The 24,716-nt window shown below is 43.7% G+C and overlaps 2 protein-coding genes across 5 annotated transcripts in view; one reads left to right on the top strand and one right to left on the bottom strand.

Annotated features, from left to right (window-relative positions):
- rufy3 (RUN and FYVE domain containing 3) overlaps positions 1–20,374 on the top strand; it is an 84,359-nt gene extending 63,985 nt beyond the window's left edge. For all 4 annotated transcript variants that reach the window (XM_063046925.1, XM_063046927.1, XM_063046926.1 and 1 more), the window contains 5 exons: positions 358–478; positions 8,567–8,652; positions 15,670–15,697; positions 15,784–15,867; positions 18,661–20,374. In XM_063046925.1, coding sequence (XP_062902995.1) covers positions 358–478; positions 8,567–8,652; positions 15,670–15,697; positions 15,784–15,867; positions 18,661–18,801 — 460 coding nt within the window. In that variant the 3' untranslated portion in view covers positions 18,802–20,374. The remainder of the gene's footprint in view (positions 1–357; positions 479–8,566; positions 8,653–15,669; positions 15,698–15,783; positions 15,868–18,660) is intronic.
- Positions 20,375–20,563: 189 nt separating this feature from the next.
- The window catches only part of grsf1 (G-rich RNA sequence binding factor 1), a 39,173-nt gene continuing 35,020 nt past the window's right edge, over positions 20,564–24,716 (bottom strand). Inside the window, exons 9-10 of the mRNA XM_063046931.1 lie at positions 23,698–23,781; positions 20,564–21,009 (exon numbers count right to left, since the gene is read on the bottom strand). Of these exons, the coding sequence (XP_062903001.1) occupies positions 20,993–21,009; positions 23,698–23,781 (101 nt within the window). The 3' untranslated portion in view covers positions 20,564–20,992. The remainder of the gene's footprint in view (positions 21,010–23,697; positions 23,782–24,716) is intronic.

The raw sequence follows: 24,716 nt of genomic DNA, 5'->3' as shown, positions 1-24,716 counted from the left end.
AGGTGAGAGGAAGAGGTATGTTTCCTGCACAGGGAGTGGTTCACATTTGGAACTCACTGCCAAAGGAGGTGGGGGAATGGGATACAATCACTGATACATTGATACAGACACTTAGACAGACAAGGTGTGGAAATGGGATTAGTGTAGATGGGCAAAAACATATGGGCACACACACATACATACAGGAGTCAGACTCGATGGCGCGGTCAGACACCCACGTCTGGACAATGCTTCGCTGCTTTAACTCTTCTAGTCACCAGGTGCAAAGGCCAACGCTCCTTTGCTTTGGACCAAGTGATGGGTAACCAATGCCAATGGCCTTTATGACCCCGCCTGATCCTGTCGTTCTCTCCTCAGTGCCCAGTTACAGATGAGCTTGAAGGAGCGCAGGCTAAGTTCACACATTGACTACAGACGAGATCACAGCTCGGAGGCACAAGTGAAGGACTGTCAGCAAGAAATGGCGGATATCAGGAGGGTGAGTGAACAACCACAGCAAACAGCGTGATCGTTGGATCCACTGGACCGCAGGCAGTGTAGAGTTTAACGAGAGTTGTTCCAAATTTTGTCTTGGTGTGTGGAGGTGGAAGGAATTTTTGTAGATAGGGTAGGTCAAATCCATGGTAGGGGGAACCAGAAACAACTGGGCAAGATTTAAGGTGAGAGGGACTTGCATAATACGCTCTTCATAGGTGAAAGGACGTCTTTGAGAAAGAACAACGAGGAGGAGGGACCAAACAGCCCCTCAAGCCTGCTCCACCAATTGGGTATCATAGAAACATAGAAAACCTACAGCACAATACAGGCCCTTCGGCCCACAAAGTTGTGCTGAACATGTTCCTGACTTAGAAATTACTAGGCTTACCCATCATCATCATCGGGTGCTGTGCCCAGTTTGAGCTTTGACTGCCATGGCCCACGCACTCCTGTTCCGGGTCAAGTGGATCAATTCATTGGTATTCATTTCCAGTTCTCTGGCTGCTGTCTCCATCATCATTTGTCTTTGTCTTCCTCTTGCTTTCTTCCCTTCAATCTTTCCCATAATTACCATGCATTCTAACTCCTCTTTCCTAATCACGTGTCCAGTGAAGTTACATTGCCTTTTCATGATCTCATACATTATTTCTCTTTTTGTGTTTGCTCTGTTCATGACATCCTCATTAGATACTCGTTTTGTCCATGATATTCTTTGCATTCTCCTCAAAAACCACATCTCTGCTGCTTCAATTCATTTCCTCATGTTACTAGATATTGTCCAACATTCTGAGCCATATAATATAACTGGATAAACGTAACATTTCAGTACTCTGAGGCGGGCTGTCATGCCTAGTTTAGTATTGGTCAGTATACTCTTCATTCTCGTAAAGATGTCTTTTGCCATCCCTATTCTTCTTTTGATGTCCAAGTCGCACCTGCCAGCTGATGTCACCTAGCTTCCTAAGTAGCAAAAGTTCTGTACTTGTTTTATTGCTTCCCCACTTATTCTCAGCCTGCAGATAGGATTGTCCTTCATTTTGGATATCACCATACATTCTGTCTTTTTGCAATTGATAGATAGATAGACCCATTTTTGTACTTCCTTAACACTTCAACAACTATATCAATTAAGTTTGTAGTTCTTCCTCCGTACTTGCAATTAACACAGTGTCATCCGCATATCTAAAATTATTGATGTTTTCACTGCCAATTTTGATTCCCAAGATGTCTCTTATTTCTTGTAATATTGTTTCACTGTACACATTAAACAAATCAGGAGAGAAAACACACCCTTGTCTAATGCCTCTCTTGATTTTTGTAAACGGACTCACTTCTCCATTTATTCTTACAGTGGCAGTTTGTTCCCAGTACAGATTTCTGATTAGGCAGAGGTCTTTCGAATCTAGATCTAGAGTTTTCTGTGATACTTCAAATAACCTATTGTGCTTCACTTTATCAAATGCTTTTGTGTAGTCGATAAGACAAACAAACAAATCTTTTTGCACTTGAATGGCTAGTTCTGATAGTATCCTTAACATCAATATCACGTTTCTTGTACCTTTGTCTCTCACAAAACCACATTGTTCTTTGCCTATTTGAGCTTGTATCGTACTTTTAGCTCTTGTCATCAAAATTCTTCGAAGTATCTTGGTGATATGACTCATTAAGCTTATGGTCCTATGTAATTCACATTCTATTGCTCCAGGTTTCTTAGGAAGAGTGATAAATACTGATTTTTAAAAAATCTCTTCTGGTATTATTCCAGTCTCATAAATGTCATTGATTAAATCAGTAAGTTTTTCAATTCCATAATCTTCAAGGGCGATAATTTGTTCTATTACTAATTCACCAGGACCTGCTGCCTTTCCTTTCTTCATCTTATTTATTGCATTACGAACTTCAGATTTTAAAATACTTGGACCTTCAATATTTTTCTTAGTTTCTGGTTTTTCGCCTTGATCGTCTTCAAACAATTCCTGAATATACTCAGTTCATCTGTTCATAATCTCATCTTTTTCTATGATAATGGTACCGTCCTTTGCTTTCAAACATCCACCTGAAGAACAGAGGTTCTTTTTACCAGTGATATTCTTGATTTGTTGAGGTAACCTTTTTTGGATCAGTAATAGGGATTCTTTCTATTTGCTCACATTCCTGGTTTAACCGTTCTTCTTTGGCTTTTTGACATAAGCTTTTAACTTTTTTATCTAAGGACTTATATTCTATTGGATTTGCTCTCTTCAGTCTCCTTTCTTCCATTAGATTTTTGATTTCATCTGTCATCCATTTATTCTTTGTGCTTTTTTCTTTTTTAGGAATCACTGACTTTGCTGATTCTACCAAGGCATCCTTTAGAGGTTAAATTGCATTTCTACATGATTGCTATCACATTCAACAGATTCTATTTCTAGACTTTGAAACCTATTTCTTACTTCAATTGTAAATTCTTGTCTGAAGTTTTCTTTAGTTAATTGCAAGTAGTCAAGGGATTGTTCAGGTTTTTGCTTCTTTAGTTTTTTAAGTTTTACTTTTACATGATATACTACTGGGTTACGGTCACTATTACAGTCTGCACCTGGATATGTTTTGCATTGAGTCACTGAGTTTCTAAATCTTTGCTTTATAGTAATAAAGTCAATTTGATTTTTAATGTTATCACCTGGACTTTTCCAGGTCCACAAGCATCTTGGATGGTTTTTAAAGTAGGTATTCATAATGACCTGATTATTCATCTTGCACCATTCTACCCATTTCTCGCCTCTTTCATTTCTTTTCCCTAGTCCAAATTTTCCTATGGTATTTCCATCAGCACCTTGTCCTACTTTAGCATTTAGATCTCCCATGACAATAACAATATCTTGAGATTTGCATCCATTCTTTGCTTGTTCAAGCTCTTCATAGAATTTATCTATATCCTCATTTGTTCCATCTGTTGTTGGTGCATAAACCTGTATAATTGCTAAATCAAATGGTTGTCCTCTGAATCTAACAAGGAGCACTCTTTCTGATACTGCCCAATGTCCTAAAACACTTTTTGCCATGTATTCATCCATAATGATTCCTACTCCATTAGTATGGGATGTTCCACAAGAATAAATTAGTGTTTTATTTCTATTCTGACATGTTCCAGCACCCATCCAATGAACTTCGCTAATTCCCATGATAATCTTTAGACTTTCCATTTCATTTATCACATTGTCCGGTCTTTCTGCTTGATATAGGGTTCTTATATTCCAAGTGGCAATAATTTTCTTTTGTGTTACTTCAATTTTATGAGCAGTAGCTTGATGACGGTCGGCAATCCCCTGCTGACCAGAATCAACCCTACCGAGCGAAGCATCTTCAGAATTGTCTTGAAGATCCTCTTGACGCTGTTGTTGTGTGATACATTTTGTGAGTTTGACCATGGTTTCCTTAGATTTTAGGAAACCTAGTATCTAGCAACGGTGGTTTGCTATTGCCTACCGTTGGGCGAACTAAAGAAATCGCCATTTCTCTACCCAAATGTTCATCCGCCTGTACTATAGCCATTGAGATTTGAGGTCCTAGCTCATCCGCCTTCTCCGTCATAAGAGTTACTGAACCTGCCGGATCCGCCGTTGGCCTTCGCTCGTATCCTGAGCAGGAACCCTTGCAGGTGCTACTGTTCCGGGTCAGAGCGACCCTGGGAGCAGTGAATGACTAAGGGGTAACTCCACTTTCCCCAAAGCTCTGAAAGTCCCCAATCAGAGCCTCGTCACCGGTTAGTTTAGAGTCATACCCAGGACATAGGGTTACCCATAGCCCTCTATTTTTCTAAGCTCCATGTACGTATCCAAAAGTCTTTTAAAAGACCCTATCGTATCCGCCTCCACCACTGTTGCTGGCAGCCCATTCCACGCACTCACCACTTTCTCAGTAAAAAAACTTACCCCTGACATCTCCTCTGTACCTACTCCCCAGCACCTTAAACCTGTGTCCTCTTGTGGCAGCCATTTCAGCCCTGGGAAAAAGCCTCTGACTATCCACACAATCAATGCCTCTCATCATCTTATACACCTCTATCAGGTCACCTCTCATCCTCCCGTCGCCCCAAGGAGAAGAGGCCGAGTTCACTCAACCTGTTTTCAAAAGGCATGCTCCCCAATCCAGGCAACATCCTTGTAAATCTCCTGACATTCCACAAGTCCACATCCCTGCCTTTCTCCAATAATCCTCAATTCCCTTCCTGATTAGAAACTGCCTGTCACAGCCATAAATATTTGCAAGGACTATAGCAGGGAGTTCAGAAGATTTCCCCCGGGGGTGGGGGGTGGTTTTCATCGTCATTGTTTTGGATTCTGGACTCTCCTACAAGTAGAACCATCATCTCAGTGGGGTTGTCAGAGTCATTGCTTGGAATTCTGGAATATTTTAATAAATGAAACACCTCTCATTTTCCTAAACTTCAACAACTGGAGTCCCAGCATGTTGGGGCTTGTAGGACAAGCCATCCATTATTTGGATCATCCTTCTCTGAATGAATTCCAGTCAAATAATATTTTTCTTTAAATCCTTTCAAAGCTGCTTCTGTACCAGTAGACCTCTCTGCCTGTATAAACTGATTCTTTCACACAACACACTTCATATAAATACTGTGTACAGCATTAATGGTGTTTGACCAAGTGCAGAGGTAAGCAACGAATATAGACCATAGCACAGCACAGTAGAGCCCCTTCAGCCCTTAATGCTAACCTGCGGTACTATCCTAAAGTCTTAAGCTCATGTTTTTAAAAAAACTAAAGTGAAGATGCTCTTAAAAATAATGACATGGAAATGTTCTAAATATCAAAAATGTTACTGTAAAAAGCTGTTTATAGTTTTAACAAAATCAAATCAACCACCCTTTGCCTTGAGATGCTGCATCAGAATTCTGACCCACTGATCTCCAATAGATTGTTGGTCCAGATAGTTAGTCTCCAGATTGCAGCATCTGCAGACTCTCGTGTCTGACGTGGATCTCGTGTTCACAGTTTATACTCGGTCGAGTTTATTCCCATACGCACAACACATACACGTATGCACAGGTGTAATGCAAAACCTGCTTGCAACAGCACCACAGGCACGTAGCATCGTGAAAGCAACGTTTACAAGGAAAACATAAGTGAAATGAATTATAGACAATTTGTAAAAGAAGGGACACAATTCAGAACAATAAAACATTCCATTTTAGTGCAAAGTGATCGGAGTGGTCATAGACAAGAGAAAACCTGCCGATGCTGGAAATCCAAGCAACAGACACAGAATGCTGGAGGAACTCAGCAAGCCAGGCTGCATCTATGGAGAAGATGTTTCAGGCCGAGACCCTTCGTCAGGACTGGAGCATAAAAAAGATGAGAAGTCAGAGTTAGAAGGTGGGGGAGGGGAGGAAGAAACACAAGGTGAGAGGTGAAACCGGGAGGTGTTGGGAAGTTGATTGGTGAATGAGATACAGGGCTGGAGAAGGGGGAATCTGACAGGAGAGGACTGAAGGCCATGGAGGAAAGAAAAGGGGGAGGAGCATTGGAGGGTGGTGATGGGCGGGTGAGGAGATAAGAGGAGAGAGAGAAAAGGGAATGGGGAAGAAGGTGGGGGGGAGGATTATTACTGGAAGTTTGAGAAATCGATGTTCATGCCATCAGGTTGGAGGCTACCCAAACAGAATATAAGGTGTTGCTCCTCCAAGCCTCATCGCAACAGTAGATGGACATAGCAGAATGGGAATGGGAAGTGGAATTAAAATGGGTGGCCACTGGGAGATCCTGCTTTTCCTGGTGGACGGAGCGTAGGTGCTCCGTGAAACAGTCTGTCAGTCTACGTCAGGTCTCACCGTTATACAAGAGGTCACCCTGGGAGCACCGGACACAGTGGATGACCCCAACAGACTCACGGGTGAAGTGTCGCCTCACCTGGAAGGATTGTTTGGTGCCCTGGATGGTAGTGAGGGAGGAGGTGTAGGGGCAGGTGTAGCACTTGTTCCGCTTGCAAGGATAGTGCAGGAGGGAGATCAGGGGAGAGATGAATGGACAAGGGAGTCACATAGGGACATAGAGTGGTCATAGTGTCGCTAAACTGCAGTGATTAGTGTTTTGTCGGTTGGTTCAAGAACTGATTTAGGAATCAGGTGACTCTGAGAGTGAACGATCTTTAATTCTGACAGTAAATAATAGGAGCCTGCACTCTCACAACTACAGGCTAATCATGCATAGCTTTGTTGCATTCCATAAAACCGTAAGATACAGGTTTCCCCTGCTATCCGAAGGTGGAGAGTTCCTATGAAATAATTCGTAAGCTGGAATGTCGTAAAGTGAATAAGCAATTACAATTTATTAATATGGGAAAAATTTCTGAGTGTTCCCAGACCCAAAAAAAACCCTACAAAATCATGCCAAATAATACACAAAACCTAAAATAACAGTAACATATAATAAAAGCAGGAATGATATGATAAATACACAGCCTATATAAAGTAGAAATACTTTTCTACAGTCATTGCCGCACTGTTCTCCGTAGTGAAAATTTCACGCAAGCACTCTCGGTAGAAACACTCTCTCCAGTAACCGTTAAGCTATGAAGCTGCTAAATCATACCAAATAACACATAAAAATACACAGCCTATATAAAGTAGAAATAATGTATGTACAGTGTAGTATCACTTAATGGAATCGGGAAGACAACAAGCACACTGATGATGGTGTGTTAGGCTGAGTCGTTGGGTGTTGGGGTGGTGGGACACTGGGGTGTCATCTCATCGTCGTCTGTTTCCATCAGGGCAGGCAGGTCATCTTCTTCTATCTCTGCCTGCCTCGATGTCGAAGGTCAAGGTTCGCCATCTCCTGTGGCTGATGTGGAAGGCTTGAAAAACGACTGTATTCTTGACTGCTTAGCCTCACGCATTTTTCTATCATACAGTTCTTTGTAAGCGCTCAAACCACCCTGCAAATATACCCTAAACCTACGTACCCTTTCAAAATTAAAGTTGTACTTTTCTGCAATCATTGTTATCAATTGCAGTGAAAATCTCACGCAACTGCTTCACGTTCAGTTCCTGGACAAGTTCACTTCCGGTCCGTTCGCTACTGCACTTGGTTTCGACTGTTATCCTTCCCTCTTCCAATTGCATCAGCTCTTCATCTATCAGTTCTTGGTCATGGGATGCCAAAACCTCTTCAACATCATCTTCGTCAACTTCCATAAGCCAAACTAACTTTGTCCTTACTTCATTCATCATGATCGAATTGTTTAATTACATCTAGTTTTACGCTAAGTGTAACACCCTTACGAGCTCTTTTAGGCTTTTCCAATACCATAGAGCTCATCTTGCTAACGGATGCTCAAAATAAATCAACGTAAGGCACAGCTGTTCACAGGCACGTGTTTAAGCAGTGCCAACTAGAATGCAGTTCCCGGGGGAGGAGCTTGGCTGCTCGGGGCGCACTGCCTTTTATTGCGTGCTGCCTTTTTTCACACGCTGCCTTGTTTCATAACAGTGAAAACACCTTCTGTTAGTGAAAACAGGTAACTAATGTAGGTCTTTCGTAACAGCGAGGTGTGGTAAAGCGAACGTTCGAAAAGCGGGGGACACCTGAAGAGGAGCTGAATTAGGCCATTCAGTGCATCAAGTCTGCTCTACCATTCCATCATGGCTAACTTAATTTCCCACTCAATTCCATTCTCCTACCTTCTCCCCTTAACCTTTGATATATTTAGTAATCAAGAACCTTTTAACCTTCACTTTAAATATACACAATGACTTGGTCTGCACAGCCGTCTGTGGCACAGAATTCCACAGATTCAGTACCCTCTGGCTAAAGATATTCCTCCTCTACTCTGTTCTAAAGGGAAAGTCTTGTACTTGAGGTTGTGCCCTCTGCTCCTAGACTCCACCCCCCATGGGAAGCATTCTCCACGGCCATGCTGTCTAGGCCTTTCAATATTCAATAGGTTTCAATGAGATCACCCCTCATTCTTCTGAACTCCAGTGGTACTTTCACCAGGGGTCAGTGCACCTGGTACTCTAGTTTGTAGTGTAATTCGGTTTACTGTCTATTAATTATTTGTACGATGTGAGGTCTCTGTGTTAACATTACAGGAGCTGGAGAGGCTTCGAGAAGAAAACTTTCGACTCTATCAAGCAGAAGGGGGGAGAACTCCCAATGGGTCCCACAAATCGGACAGGTATTTTCATATTTGTTGTGTCAGTGTCAGATGTGTGGGACTAATTCTGTGTAGCAGGTAGAACATGGAACAGCACAGCTCAGGAACAGGCTCTTTGACTTACCATGTCTGTGCTGAGCATGGTGCTTAACCAAACTAATGCCATCTGCCTGCACACAGTCTACATCCCGACATACTCTGCCTGTTCGTATGTCTGTGTAAATGCATCTGCCTGCACACAGTCTACACCCCGACATCATCTGCCTGTTCGTATGTCTGTGTAAATGCATCTGCCTGCACACAGTCTACACCCCGACATCCTCTGCCTGTTCGTATGTCTGTGTAAATGCATCTGCTTCCACAGTCTACACCCCGACATCCTCTGCCTGTTCGTGTGTCTGTGTAAATGTGCTTCCACAGTCTACATCCTGACATCCTCTGCCTGTTCGTATGTCTGTGTAAATGCATCTGCTTCCACAGTCTACACCCCGACATCCTCTGCCTGTTCGTATGTCTGTGTAAATGCCATCTGCCTGCACACAGTCTACACCCCGACATCCTCTGCCTGTTCGTATGTCTGTGTAAATGCATCTGCCTGCAGACAGTCTACACCCCGACATCCTCTGCCTGTTCGTATGTCTGTGTAAATGCATCTGCCTGCACACAGTCTACACCCCGACATCCTCTGCCTGTTCGTATGTCTGTGTAAATGCATCTGCTTCCACAGTCTACACCCCGACATCCTCTGCCTGTTCGTATGTCTGTGTAAATGCATCTGCCTGCACACAGTCTACACCCCGACATCCTCTGCCTGTTCGTATGTCTGTGTAAATGCACCTGCCTGCACACAGTCTACACCCCGACATCCTCTGCCTGTTCGTATGTCTGTGTAAATGCATCTGCCTGCACACAGTCTACACCCCGACATCCTTTGCCTGTTTGTATGTCTGTGTAAATGCATCTGCCTGCACACAGTCTACACCCCGACATCCTCTGCCTGTTCGTATGTCTGTGTAAATGCATCTGCCTGCACACAGTCTACATCCCGACATCCTCTGCCTGTTCGTATGTCTGTGTAAATGCATCTGCTTCCAGTCTACACCCCGACATCCTCTGCCTGTTCGTATGTCTGTGTAAATGCATCTGCCTGCACACAGTCTACACCCCGACATCCTCTGCCTGTTCGTATGTCTGTGTAAATGCATCTGCCTGCACACAGTCTACATCCCGATATCCTCTGCCTGTTCGCATGTCTGTGTAAATGCGTCTGCTTCCACAGTCTACATCCCGACATCCTCTGCCTGTTCGTATGTCTGTGTAAATGCATCTGCCTGCACACAGTCTACATCCCGACATCCTCTGCCTGTTCGTATGTCTGTGTAAATGCATCTGCCTGCACACAGTCTACATCCTGACATCCTCTGCCTGTTTGTATGTCTGTGTAAATGCATCTGCCTGCACACAGTCTACATCCCGACATCCTCTGCCTGTTCGTATGTCTGTGTAAATGCATCTGCTTCCACAGTCTACATCCCGACATCCTCTGCCTGTTCATATGTCTGTGTAAATGCACCTGCCTGCACACAGTCTACACCCCGACATCCTCTGCCTGTTCGTATGTCTGTGTAAATGCATCTGCCTGCACACAGTCTACACCCCGACATCCTCTGCCTGTTCGTATGTCTGTGTAAATGCATCTGCCTGCACACAGTCTACACCCCGACATCCTCTGCCTGTTTGTATGTCTGTGTAAATGCACCTGCCTGCACACAGTCTACACCCCGACATCCTCTGCCTGTTCGTATGTCTGTGTAAATGCATCTGCCTGCATACAGTCTACATCCCGACATCCTCTGCCTGTTCGTATGTCTGTGTAAATGCATCTGCCTGCAGACAGTCTACACCCCGACATCCTCTGCCTGTTCGTATGTCTGTGTAAATGCACCTGCCTGCACACAGTCTACACCCCGACATCCTCTGCCTGTTCGTATGTCTGTGTAAATGCATCTGCCTGCACACAGTCTACACCCCGACATCCTTTGCCTGTTTGTATGTCTGTGTAAATGCATCTGCCTGCACACAGTCTACACCCCGACATCCTCTGCCTGTTCGTATGTCTGTGTAAATGCATCTGCCTGCACACAGTCTACATCCCGACATCCTCTGCCTGTTCGTATGTCTGTGTAAATGCATCTGCTTCCAGTCTACACCCCGACATCCTCTGCCTGTTCGTATGTCTGTGTAAATGCATCTGCCTGCACACAGTCTACACCCCGACATCCTCTGCCTGTTCGTATGTCTGTGTAAATGCATCTGCCTGCACACAGTCTACATCCCGATATCCTCTGCCTGTTCGCATGTCTGTGTAAATGCGTCTGCTTCCACAGTCTACATCCCGACATCCTCTGCCTGTTCGTATGTCTGTGTAAATGCATCTGCCTGCACACAGTCTACATCCCGATATCCTCTGCCTGTTCGCATGTCTGTGTAAATGCATCTGCCTGCACACAGTCTACATCCTGACATCCTCTGCCTGTTCGTATGTCTGTGTAAATGCATCTGCCTGCACACAGTCTACATCCCGACATCCTCTGCCTGTTCGTATGTCTGTGTAAATGCATCTGCCTGCACACAGTCTACATCCTGACATCCTCTGCCTGTTTGTATGTCTGTGTAAATGCATCTGCCTGCACACAGTCTACATCCCGACATCCTCTGCCTGTTCGTATGTCTGTGTAAATGCATCTGCTTCCACAGTCTACATCCCGACATCCTCTGCCTGTTCATATGTCTGTGTAAATGCACCTGCCTGCACACAGTCTACACCCCGACATCCTCTGCCTGTTCGTATGTCTGTGTAAATGCATCTGCCTGCACACAGTCTACACCCCGACATCCTCTGCCTGTTCGTATGTCTGTGTAAATGCATCTGCCTGCACACAGTCTACACCCCGACATCCTCTGCCTGTTTGTATGTCTGTGTAAATGCACCTGCCTGCACACAGTCTACACCCCGACATCCTCTGCCTGTTCGTATGTCTGTGTAAATGCATCTGCCTGCATACAGTCTACATCCCGACATCCTCTGCCTGTTCGTATGTCTGTGTAAATGCATCTGCCTGCAGACAGTCTACACCCCGACATCCTTTGCCTGTTCGTATGTCTGTGTAAATGCATCTGCCTGCACACAGTCTACATCCCGACATCCTCTGCCTGTTCGTATGTCTGTGTAAATGCATCTGCTTCCACAGACTACATCCCGACATCCTCTGCCTGTTCGTATGTCTGTGTAAATGCATCTGCCTGCACACAGTCTACATCCCGACATCCTCTGCCTGTTCGTATGTCTGTGTAAATGCATCTGCCTGCACACAGTCTCACCCCGACATCCTCTGCCTGTTCGTATGTCTGTGTAAATGCATCTGCCTGCACACAGTCTACATCCCGACATCCTCTGCCTGTTCGTATGTCTGTGTAAATGCATCTGCCTGCACACAGTCTCACCCCGACATCCTCTGCCTGTTCGTATGTCTGTGTAAATGCATCTGCTTCCACAGACTACATCCCGACATCCTCTGCCTGTTCGTATGTCTGTGTAAATGCATCTGCCTGCACACAGTCTACATCCCGACATCCTCTGCCTGTTCGTATGTCTGTGTAAATGCATCTGCCTGCACACAGTCTCACCCCGACATCCTCTGCCTGTTCGTATGTCTGTGTAAATGCATCTGCCTGCACATAGTCTACATCCCGACATCCTCTGTCTGTTCGTATGTCTGTGTAAATGCATCTGGCTGCACACAGTCTACACCCCGACATCCTCTGCCTGTTCGTATGTCTGTGTAAATGCATCTGCCTGCAGACAGTCTACACCCCGACATCTTCTGCCTGTTCGTATGTCTGTGTAAATGCATCTGCCTGCACACAGTCTACATCCCGACATCCTCTGCCTGTTCGTATGTCTGTGTAAATGCATCTGCTTCCACAGACTACATCCCGACATCCTCTGCCTGTTCGTATGTCTGTGTAAATGCATCTGCTTCCACAGTCTACATCCCGACATCCTCTGCCTGTTCGTATGTCTGTGTAAATGCATCTGCCTGCACACAGTCTACATCCTGACATCCTCTGCCTGTTCGTATGTCTGTGTAAATGCATCTGCTTCCACAGTCTACATCCCGACATCCTCTGCCTGTTCGTATGTCTGTGTAAATGCATCTGCCTGCATACAGTCTACATCCTGACATCCTCTGCCTGTTCGTATGTCTGTGTAAATGCATCTGCCTGCACATAGTCTACATCCCGACATCCTCTGTCTGTTCGTATGTCTGTGTAAATGCATCTGGCTGCACACAGTCTACACCCCGACATCCTCTGCCTGTTCGTATGTCTGTGTAAATGCATCTGCCTGCAGACAGTCTACACCCCGACATCTTCTGCCTGTTCGTATGTCTGTGTAAATGCATCTGCCTGCACACAGTCTACATCCCGACATCCTCTGCCTGTTCGTATGTCTGTGTAAATGCATCTGCTTCCATAGACTACATCCCGACATCCTCTGCCTGTTCGTATGTCTGTGTAAATGCATCTGCTTCCACAGTCTACATCCCGACATCCTCTGCCTGTTCGTATGTCTGTGTAAATGCATCTGCCTGCACACAGTCTACATCCTGACATCCTCTGCCTGTTCGTATGTCTGTGTAAATGCATCTGCTTCCACAGTCTACATCCCGACATCCTCTGCCTGTTCGTATGTCTGTGTAAATGCATCTGCCTGCATACAGTCTACATCCTGACATCCTCTGCCTGTTTGTATGTCTGTGTAAATGCATCTGCCTGCACACAGTCTATACCCCGACATCCTCTGCCTGTTCGTATGTCTGTGTAAATGCATCTGCCTACACACAGTCTACATCCTGACATCCTCTGCCTGTTCGTATGTCTGTGTAAATGCATCTGCCTGCACACAGTCTACACCCCGACATCCTCTGCCTGTTCGTATGTCTATGTAAATGCACCTGCCTGCACACAGTCTACACCCCGACATCATCTGCCTGTTCGTATGTCTGTGTAAATGCATCTGCCTGCATACAGTCTACACCCCGACATCCTCTGCCTGTTCGTATGTCTGTGTAAATGCATCTGCTTCCACAGTCTACATCCCGACATCCTCTGCCTGTTCGTATGTCTGTGTAAATGCATCTGCCTTTACACAGTCTACACCCCGACATCCTCTGCCTGTTCGTATGTCTGTGTAAATGCATCTGCCTGCACACAGTCTACATCCTGACATCCTCTGCCTGTTCATATGTCTGTGTAAATGCATGTGCCTGCACACAGTCTACATCCCGACATCCTCTGCCTGTTCGTATGTCTGTGTAAATGCATCTGCTTCCAGCACCTACCTGGCAGATCGTTCCAGCCACTTGCCACTCTGTAAAGAAACTTTTCTCGTACATGTTATACAGCAACAGGCCCTTTGGTGCACAAGAGCTGAACTAATTAAACCACTAATTAAGCCAAAGTAAATTCAACCCTGATGCCCGTGCAATGTCCTTATTCCTCAATTTGGTGCATGATCGTGTCTAAATGCCTCTTAAATGTTACTATTGCTTCCAGTACTGTTCCAGGCACCCATCAACGCAACTTGCCCTGTACATCTCCTTTAAGCTTTCCTCTTCCCACCTTAAAAGTATATCTTACAGTATTTGACAATTCCATTTGGAGGTGGGGGTAGACTCTTATCATCTTCATACTTCATTGCCGCCAAACAATTGATACTAGAACATACAATCATCACAGCGATATTTGATTCTGCACTTCCCGCTCCCTGGATTACAAATCGATAGTAAATATTAAAAATTTAAATTATAAATCATAAATAGAAAATAGAAAAATGGAACGTAAGGTAGTGCAAAAAAACCGAGAGGCAGGTTCGGATATTTGGAGGGTACGGCCCAGATCCGGGTCAGGATCCATTCAGCAGTCTTATCACAGTGGGAAAGAAGCTGTTCCCAAATATGGCCGTACGAGTCTTCAAGCTCCTGAGCCTTCTCCCGGAGGGAAGAGGGATGAAAAGTGTGTTGGCTGGGTGGGTCGTGTCCTTGATTATCCTGGCAGCACTGCTCCGACAGCGTGTGGTGTACAGTGAGTCCAAGGACGGAAGCTTGGTTTGTGTGATGTGCTGCGCCGTGTTCACGATCTTCTGCAGCTTCTTCCGGTCTTGGACAGGACAACTTCCATACCTCACATAATTTTAAACTTCTTTCTGTTCTTCCCTCTGTCGCCAGTGCTCCAGGGAAATCAAGCCAACCACCCCTTGTAGCTAGTTCTCTCCAATGCAGGAAACATCCTGTCTGTCATTTAGGATTCAATGCCTGAAACTATTATTTTCAGTGCAGGTTATCTTTTGGAACTGTTGGGGGTGGGGTGGGGGTGGAATTACTGAGCAATGAGTACAGAGGGAGTATACATAACTTGTTAAACAAATACATTCTCTCCTACAAGTGCCATCTGAGCTGCCAGTTAAAATTAATGTATTCACCAAAATCCAAAGATGACGAAAGAAAGTATTTTGCTATGTTTTTACTGAGCTTTTCCGTGCACTCACAAAAGCCTAGAGATGGAATCCATTGGTGCACTGGAGGCTGGAAGTTCTGGGTGGAATGTTAAAGGGTCTCGACCCAAAACTTCGACTGTCCATTTCTTTCCATAGATGCAACCTGACTCGTTGAATTTCTTCAGCCTTAGTGTGTTGCTCCAGATTCCAGTACCTGCGATTTCTTGTGTCTCTGGAATGTTCTTCCTGGCTGGTTGGTGTTTGGTTTTGTCTGTGTAGAATAAAGCTGTCCTGCTTCACAACTGACAAGAGGTGCCTCCCAAGCACAGCCAATTGTACCTCCTAGTTCTCTGCCCGACCCTCTACCCTACTGCTTTCCCTCCCTCACTACTCTTTCGACAGGTTAGCAAACCTCAACAATTTCACAGAAGTTCATTTGTCAAAAACAAAATTGAAATATTTTCTTTTGAAAATTTTAGGTCAAATTCAGAAACAGAAGTAGAAACTGTAAGTATATATTGTTTCTTTTAAATAATTTTGCATCGTCTTAAACACAAAGCCGCAGTTTTTAACTATTGCGTTTCTTGTCACAGGGACCCAGTGGCTCGGTACCGGAATGTGAAGAGAATGTGATTTGCAAACTCTGTCAGGAGGAAGCCTCCCTAAACAGGCCCAAGGTACAAAACTGATCTGCAATCCATCCGCAACTCTGCCAGCCCGTTCTGACCATAACCTCTTTCATTACTATCCACATGCACAGTATGCATTTACAGCAAGAGGAGACAAGCTTAAAGGAGTATTTAATGATTACTTTGCATCAGTACTTACCAAGAAAAAAAATATGGAGGACCAGGAGATCAGTGCTGAGTGTGTAAATATGTTTGGGTGTTTGGAGGTCAAGGAGGAGGAAATGTTGGGCCTCTGCATGAGTATTAAGGTGGATAAGTCCCCCAGGCCTGATGGGATTGCTGAAGGAGACAGGAAACAAGATTGTTGGACCCTAGGCCAGTGCCTTCATGTCCTCTCTTGCCACAGGCGAGGTCCCGGAGGACTGGTGAGTGTTGAATGTTTACCTCTATTTAAGAAATGAACAAGGGAAAATCCTGGGAAATATAGACTGGTGAGTCTCATGTCAGTTGTAGGGAAATTGCTGGAGAAAATCCTTTGAGGTAGGCTATACGAGCATTTGGAAACCCACGGTCTAATTGGGGAGAGCCGGCATGGCTTTGTGCGTGGCAGGTTGTGCTTTGCTAACTCGATTGAGTTTTTCTGACAAGATGATGAGAGAGATTGATGGGGGTAGGGCAGTGGAAGTTGTCTACATGGATTTTGGTAAGGTGTTTGATAAAGTCCCTCATGGGAGGCTAATCCAGAAGATTAAGATGAATGGGATCCACAGCGAATTGGCTGTTAGATTCAGAACTGGCTTGCGTATAGAAGACAGAGGCTAGTGGTTGGAGGGACTTATTCAAGCTGGAGTTCTGTAATTAGTGGTGTTCTGCAGGGATCTGTGCTGGGACCTCTGCTATTTGTGTTGTGTATAAATGACCTGATGAAAATGTAGATGGGTAGATTGGTAAATTTGCAGATGATACCAAGATTGGTGGAGTTGTGGATAGTGTAGAAGACTGGCAAAGAATACAGCACAATGTAGACCAGTTGCAGATAAGGGCTACGAAATGGCAGATGCAGTTTAACCCAGATAAAAGGGAGGTGTTGCTCCTCAGTAGGGCAAGTGCAAGGAGACAGTACATTGTTAAGGGCAAGGTCCTTGAATGTTGCTGAGCAGTGAGATTTTGGGATCCAAGTTCATAGCTCTTTGAAAGTGGCTACACAGGTCGATAAGGTGGTTAAGAAGGCTTATAGAATGCTTGCTTTTATTAGTTGAGGCATTGAGTTCAAAAGTCAAGAGGTTATATTGTAACTTTATAAAACTAGTTGGGCCACATTTAGAGTCATACATACAGTTCTAGTCACCCCACTATAGGAAGGATGTTGAGGCTTTGGAGAGGGTGCAGAAGAGGTTTACCAGGATGCTGCCTGGTTTAAGAAGGCATATGCTATCACAAAAGGCTGGCTAAACTTGGGTGGTTTTCTCTGGGGCACCGGGTGCTGAAGGGAAATTTGATAGAGGTTTAGATTGAGAGGCATAGGTAAAGTGGACGGAGTATCTGTTTCCCAGGATTAAGATGGCTAATACCAGAGGGCATGCATTGAAGGTGATGGTGAGGGTTAAGTTCTTCACTCAGAGTCATAGATGTCTGGAATGTGTTGTCTAGTATGGTCACCCTCATAGCTTGTCACACCAGATAGCCAGCCACTCTAGTGTTGTTTGGTTGATGTTGAGCAGGTCAGTGTCAGCTAAATCAGGTGAAAGTGGGCAGTTGCGCAGAAGGTGTTCAATGTTCTGCACCCTTTCGCCACACTCACAGGATTCGCTGGTCTTTAAACCCCACTTCACCACATTGTCTCCCGTCCTACAAACTCCTGCTCTCGCTCTGTTGAGAGTGCACCACTTCCGTCTGTCAAGCAGTGCCCTGTCTGGCAATATTTCTTTGGGGTCTTGCACTGTGTTGTTTGGTGGGGTTCTGGCTTCTGTTTGTTGCCAGAGGTCAATCCTGTATGTTTGGGAGGATGTTCCATGTGGTAGTTCCTCCACTGTAGCAATGCTTTTCCTCTATTTTAGGCGGTTGGAAACTGGCACAGGATGGTGTAGTGGGTGCCGAGGATCCGAGTTCTGTTTACCTTTTTCAGTTTTCGTTGTGGCGTGTCTTCGGATCTCTGGGGGTGCACAGTATTCTGCAGGTGCAGAGCCCAGTGCTAGGGCAGTTGATCTAAGTCAGGAACGTTCACGCCGTTACCGTTAATCCGAAAGGAGACCAATCCTGACATTACACGCCAGACCAAGTGATCCAGTGGGTGGTAAAAGGATAAACCCTCGGCCCACTGGAAATCATGAAAATCGTCTGGTATGGTGGTAGAGGCGAATCCATTGGAGGTTGTTAAAGAGATGTTTGGATAGGCACATGGATGTAGGGAAGATGGAGGGATTTGGACATAATGCAGGTAGGAGGGATTAGTGAGTGGGTGTTTTTGATTTGGCACATTTTATTATGCTGTACTGTGTTGTATGAGATGTGACGGGTTTTTTTTGGTGTACAGTAGGTGCCTGAGGTGGTAGTGATAGAAGCAGATACAGTAGGAGCATTTGAGAGGCAAAAATGGACATGTTGCTCCATAATTTTATGGATCATGTACAAGAAGATAGTTTAATTTAGAATTTTTTTGCATAGACATGGTATGATGTACTGTACTGTTCTATGCGCCATCTCCTTCAAGCCCACTGTCATCTCTTTACCATCACACCTTTAATATGCTTGGTTATAGGAGTAGGGGGAAATGTGATATCCAAGCTTGACTCCTGAGCAGTCTCTACACCACTCTTTACTGTGGCTTTTCCTCTCTTTCAGAAGCAATGCAAAAGCTGTCAAGGAACCTTCTGCAGTGCGTGTGCTGTAAATGAGTTGCCTCTCCCGTCCTCCTTGGAGCCCGTGTGTGTGTGTAATCCCTGCCACGTGATGCTGTTACAACAGTACTCAACACCACCCTGACAGACTACCAAGTGGAGTCTGCAGAGAAGCACTCTGTCCTCAATGTGAAGTGTTGGACAAATCAGCATGCCATTCCTACTGTGCACACTTTCCCTTGAAAAAGGAACTATTGTTTTGATGACACATCATTGGGAACCTTGTTAATGGTGTTTGTAACTTTCAGGAAGACTATGCACCTGGACTCTTGCCACATCAAATGGTTGTTTTCTGGCCCATGAATGGTGTAACCAAAAAAGGTATCAGGTGAGGGGGCTGAAAACCAGATTAACTTAGTGTGGTAAAACACTGAGACATGTTTTAAAAATCATCACTTTGAATTCTGGTAATGCTATTTAACAATTCTAATCCTTAGCAGATGAGGCCAGATTTCTGATCTATGGCCTAAGCAATGTGGCAGACCCATGTGGGTGTAGTCAAGGTGACTATGCCAACCTTGGATGTTCTCTAGTTTCCCACATCCATCCCTCTCACTGAGGGTATTGTTATTTTGACTTTTCATTCTTTGACCAAATGTGAATTTCAGTTGTGTGCTAATATGTGTTTAAACCACCTCTCTGTAGGTTGGACTGAGCTGGAATTGTCTGTTGGTAAAGAATCTGGATCTTGTCCTTGCGTCAGTGAATAGTTCACTTTGTAAACCAGTATGCTTTTGTAATCCAGAATAAACGTGCAACCCACTGAGAACACAGGACACTGCTGGAGAGAAACAGTTAAAAGTCAGATCTGTTTTCTGTCAGCTTTTTTGCTTTTGAATTTCAGCATCTGTAATGTTTGACTATCTTTTCAGTCAAAGCACTGATCAAAGATGATTTCTGTGTTGGTGATCAAAGTGAGGTTCAAAGCTGTATGGTATACACTACCTCCTACTACAATGTAATTTAGATATATTCAAAAGACAGAAGTTTTCTTGACAAGTTCCTCATTTCACAGGACTTTAAAAATGAATGTACAGTAGGTATTTAGTGACCAAATGAATTTTATAGTCAACTATTTTTCTTATTTGATTCAAGGACCTGATATACTCCACAACATTAGTAGCATTTATACAAAACTGGGCAATTGTAAAAAATTTTGCACTGCATTGGGGAAAGGAGCAGGGACTAAAATATCTCTATGAGGGAGTACTTGTTTGCTGCCTGGGTACAACTGGATATCCTGATTGTTGTATGAATAAACATTTGCTTTGTGCGTACACACCTGTGGTTCAGTGATTTCCCTCCAAGGTACTCCATTCTCAACCCTGCTATACTTTGATGTCAGGGGCAGAGCAAAATAATCTATCTGTTAAATACCAAGGAATTTGGCATTTCTGGCCTGGTAATATAGTGGCTACCACAATGATCACTAACTGCTGTTACCTGCAAGGAGTTTGTACATTCTCCATCCATGTTCCAAAGATGTCCAGGGCTATGTTGGCGACACTTGCACAAGTCTAATCTGTAATGCTTAGCAATCTTTTCAGTCAAAGCACTGACCAGAGATGACTTCTGTGATGGTGATCAAGGTGAGGTTCAAAGCTGTATAGTACAGACTACCTCATACTACAATGTAGTTTAGATATAAACATGAGACAAGTCTTATCTACATACTCCAGGATTTGGTCAGTGCACCTAGAAAATACAACCTCCTGGGTTACAGATTGAGTAGGTATTCTAAACAAGAACACAACCCAGTGACCAGCTTGCAACTTTCCAGTTCTCTTTTTTTTTGAAAGAAAGGGAACTGTTTTTGTGAACATTGATTGTCTAAGAAGATATTTATTGTGGGTGCACTGTACATAAGTTTAATCCATTCGATTATGCTGTGAGGAAAACTCCATGTATATAGCAAAGGACATCCTTTGCAGATTACTGCAAATTTACATTTTTAAATCAATGCTACCAAACAATTCAAACTGTTGTAAAGCAATGTAAACTTGTTAAAATGCCTGGATTTATTTTATCAAGTAATGTAACATTAAAACGTGTTACAAGAGGCATAATTTGCAATATAGGCTACTTGGAGTACCGAAACAAAAATCAATTTCCTCTTTGTTAATGATATTGATGAGTAGGTCACAGTTGCTCCAACTGGTTTCGATACAACTTCAAGCTCCAAAACCAGGTTTGTTAGTTTTGCCTAGTGTTTAGGTATCCGCTCAAGTCGAAAGCTTCACTACCAAAGGCAGAGCCATTTCCAAATCAGTGATCGTTTACCTCTCTTCAGAACCTGAAACAAAATAAATGATCAGTTAGTGAATTATTTCACTTTAGGGTCAGGGATCTGCAAATGAGATCAACAGCTCTCAGACAACAGGTGATGAGCCATAACAGTGGTGACTACAGCATGGAGCATCTCTGGGTTTTGTGGACACGAAACAATGCAAAGTCAATCCCATCCAGCAGGAATGCAAGATAATTCATCTCAGCACCATGCTCCTGCACTAACCCATTATGCAATGGTATATTTATGGATCTGAAGGAAATCAAAACTCCACTAATTTGCTATCCAACCATTTGGAAATTATGGTGGCTCAAGTAGGGTTTGCTGTACTCCTTTGGAAATTTTATCATAAAGACTAAGTTAGTGAATTAAAGGTTTTTTAAAAATCATCCATCATCCAGCAAATCTGTTTGTCAGGCACTAGCAAACTCAAGTCTGCTGTATTACTGGAGTTTTACTGTTGCTCAATCTCCATAGCACACTTGGGTAGTGAATTCCGAAGATTCACTAACCTGTGAGTTAAAAAAAAATTACACCCTATCTGCATAGCCAACACTTGAAATTCTGATGCTAGATTCATCGCCACTCAATATCCTGTGTTGTGCCCTTTTTGGATTACATATATTTCCCTAAACACAGCCTCCCAACCCAAAATGACTCCCCAATTCCTGTTTCCTCCTTTAAGTAATCCTCATACCATGCAAAACTCAACACACACCATGTTCTAATTTTCATTAATAACTTCCTATATGTTACCTTGTGAAAGAGGTCCTAAGATCTGAAATACACTACATCCATTGGTTCCCTTTATACACTTAGCTGGTTGCAACCTCTATGGTACTACTGTTGGGAAGAAACAGACAACACCAACCAGTACTTTCTTCCCCTGCTGGCTCGCAACTCCACCAGAATGATTTCATTCCTCGACTTTCAAAGCCACATTTCCTTCTCTGTCAGTGCCCCCTCCTCGATTTTCCCTCTTTATCTGAAAGTAACCTGGAATACCTTACTCAATGTGGTTACTTTGCAACAATTATCTCTAACTAAACTGCATCCTACTACTCCACTCCCCAACTTGGGGTCACAGTTAACTGGCCCACTATCTCTACAGTCCCTGCTCTCATTTACACAGCCTGCAATATCCAGTACCTGTAGCATATATCTGCCAAACTTGTAATCACACCCTCTTGCTGAGCGATTCTTCAGTTCTTTATCAATAAGCTTGTGATTGCCTCCGGAACAACGCACCCAGATCTTAACCCCACACCCACATCTTGATGCAATATTTAAATCTTGGACCCCAGTAAATGAATTGACCACAGTTTGAGTTGTAAATATTTACTGCCATGGATTGCAATGATTTCCACCAACTTGAGCAAACTGCATTGCATCATATTACCCATCCTCACTTGCCTGTAATTATATACACAATATGCTCATTCAAAACACTTGGTAGACATTACACTCAATGGGCCCCACACCCCAAACTGCAGTGGTCACCACAAAGAACAGCCCATTTAGCCGAACAGATCCATGCCCTTAGTACCAGCACAAGTACTTCACCAGCAAATCCTTCCATTTCTCCCTCCCATTCCTCTCTAATTCTTGCAGATCTTCCTCTTTTGAAGACCTCTGATATTTACATCGTCTCTTCCCTAAGATTACAGGTGTACAGAGTAGTGAAGAGTTACTCACCACAAGGTGAACTTTAAAAACTGTATCAGGTTACTTCTCAGTCTACTTTATTTTAGAAAGACCTAGCCCATTCAGTTGCTCCAGTATAAATTGGTGGATTATCCTGTGTGGACACCATTGTAGCTTTCAACAACTTGTGCATTTCGGCATGAATACAAAACACACTGTAGTGTCAACCTTATGTTCCACTGGCATGCACAGTTGCTTTAATGCACACTTGTACAGATGCAATGCCGCACATAATGAATGCTTGACGTCAACTAGATTGGCTGCAGGTAGCAATCAGGTATAAAGGATTAACAGTTAGCCCACCCAAAAAAACTGTGCATTGTTAAACAGCAACAGAACCCCAAGAGCCCCAACCCACAGGAATGCAAGAAGCTGCAGAGAGTAGTGGACTCAACCCAGTAGATCATGGGAGAATGCCTCCGTCCACCATTGTTGCTATCTATATAAGGTGGCAACAGCTATCATCTAAAATCCCCACCATGCCAGCCACAGCTACCACTGGGCAGGAAGCACAGAAGCCTAAACTCCCACACCACTAGATTCAAGAACAGCTACAAGCATCTAGTTCTTGAACCAACTGGCAAAACCCTAATTACCACCTCAGTACTGCCACACTGACCATGTTGCATAGAATGGAATGTTTTAATTGTGTTCTTTCTTTTAAAAACTGCGTATAATTTATGTTTTTGTTGTGTTGTATCTCTAATACTGTGTGTCTGTGACATTGCTGCTAGAAGTTTTCTTTTGCACTTCTGCATACATGTATATTCATTTGACAATAAAGTTGACTTTGAAGAGTTCCCAGTGTTTGTCCAAACCTGCTCTTAGTACATCAGGGTCGGGAAGAAGTTAATCAAATAATTCACAGACAAAAACACTTGTCTAAAAAGGAAAGCCCTGCCCTGAATCAAACTAATCCAGGAACAACTCCCTGCAGCTTCTTTTTGTACCAAAATCTTGGCATAGAGCTACAATCTCTAAAGACATTACCTTTCTCTTGATTTCCTTGATCATTATGTCTGGCGGGAATCCCCGAGCAAAACGAGTTCAGGTAGAGTTCTATGTAGCGATGTTCTGCATCAAAGAGAATCAGAAGCCAACAGCTGCAGTAAATGAACCCAGTAGTTATCAAGTTAATGCCTGAACAACATCCAGCATGACTAAGTACAGTAAGCAAGCTGTACGACTCACATAACACTCCCTCGTAACAATCCCTACTCCCAACTCCCATCATCAAAAGTGAAACCAAAAGACTGGGGGTTGGGGTGGGGGGAAGAAGCTGGTTTCAGTGATCACAGCACTAAATATAGAAAATAATAATAACATGGTTTTGTGTATTATATTACTAAAACCTCTCCAGGGAATATAGGGACAATCAAAACCTATCCATTTTAAGGGGAAGTGCAGAAGCCCTTGTAACACAGCAGGAATCAATTCATTTATGTGAAATAGGACAAATTTTTTCCCCAGGATGGAGACAGAAGGTGGCTAGAAAGAACTGGGATACTGATTGGTTCCAGTCTGTGGACTCTGGGCACAAATTCCCTGCCACACTTGTCATATCTTTCCTGTGATGTTTTTTTTCCTTACCAGACTGAGTGTAGCATGTACATATTTTCTAGTTTCACATAAATGAGAAATGATCCTTGGCAGAATTAGGTGCTGAGAAGAGAGTACATCTAGAAGTTGATCAAGGGGTAGCTCATGTAGGATTGAGATAAGAAGAAAACTCTTTAAAGGCTTGAATCTTCTGAATTCTTCACTCAAGGGCAATGGACACAGTCATTGAATATAGATAAGGCTGAGATCAACAGTTTGTTGGGAATCTAAACAATGCGGAAGTTCAGAAGGGTTACAGTATGGATGATGGTCGTTCAACAGCTGTTTTACATCACAGCATTCCAGCTAGGCCTGTCCTACAAATTCTCTCCAATCAGAATGTTACAACTGAACCCATTAACCCTCATGATGCAGAATTATTTTTCCTCATATCCATTTTGGTTTTCTTG

This window comes from Mobula hypostoma, chromosome 4 (assembly GCF_963921235.1).
Source record: "Mobula hypostoma chromosome 4, sMobHyp1.1, whole genome shotgun sequence".
NCBI lineage: Eukaryota > Metazoa > Chordata > Chondrichthyes > Myliobatiformes > Myliobatidae > Mobula > Mobula hypostoma.
Note: the sequence above shows the minus strand (reverse complement) of the source record. Positions and strands in the feature narration are given on the sequence as shown.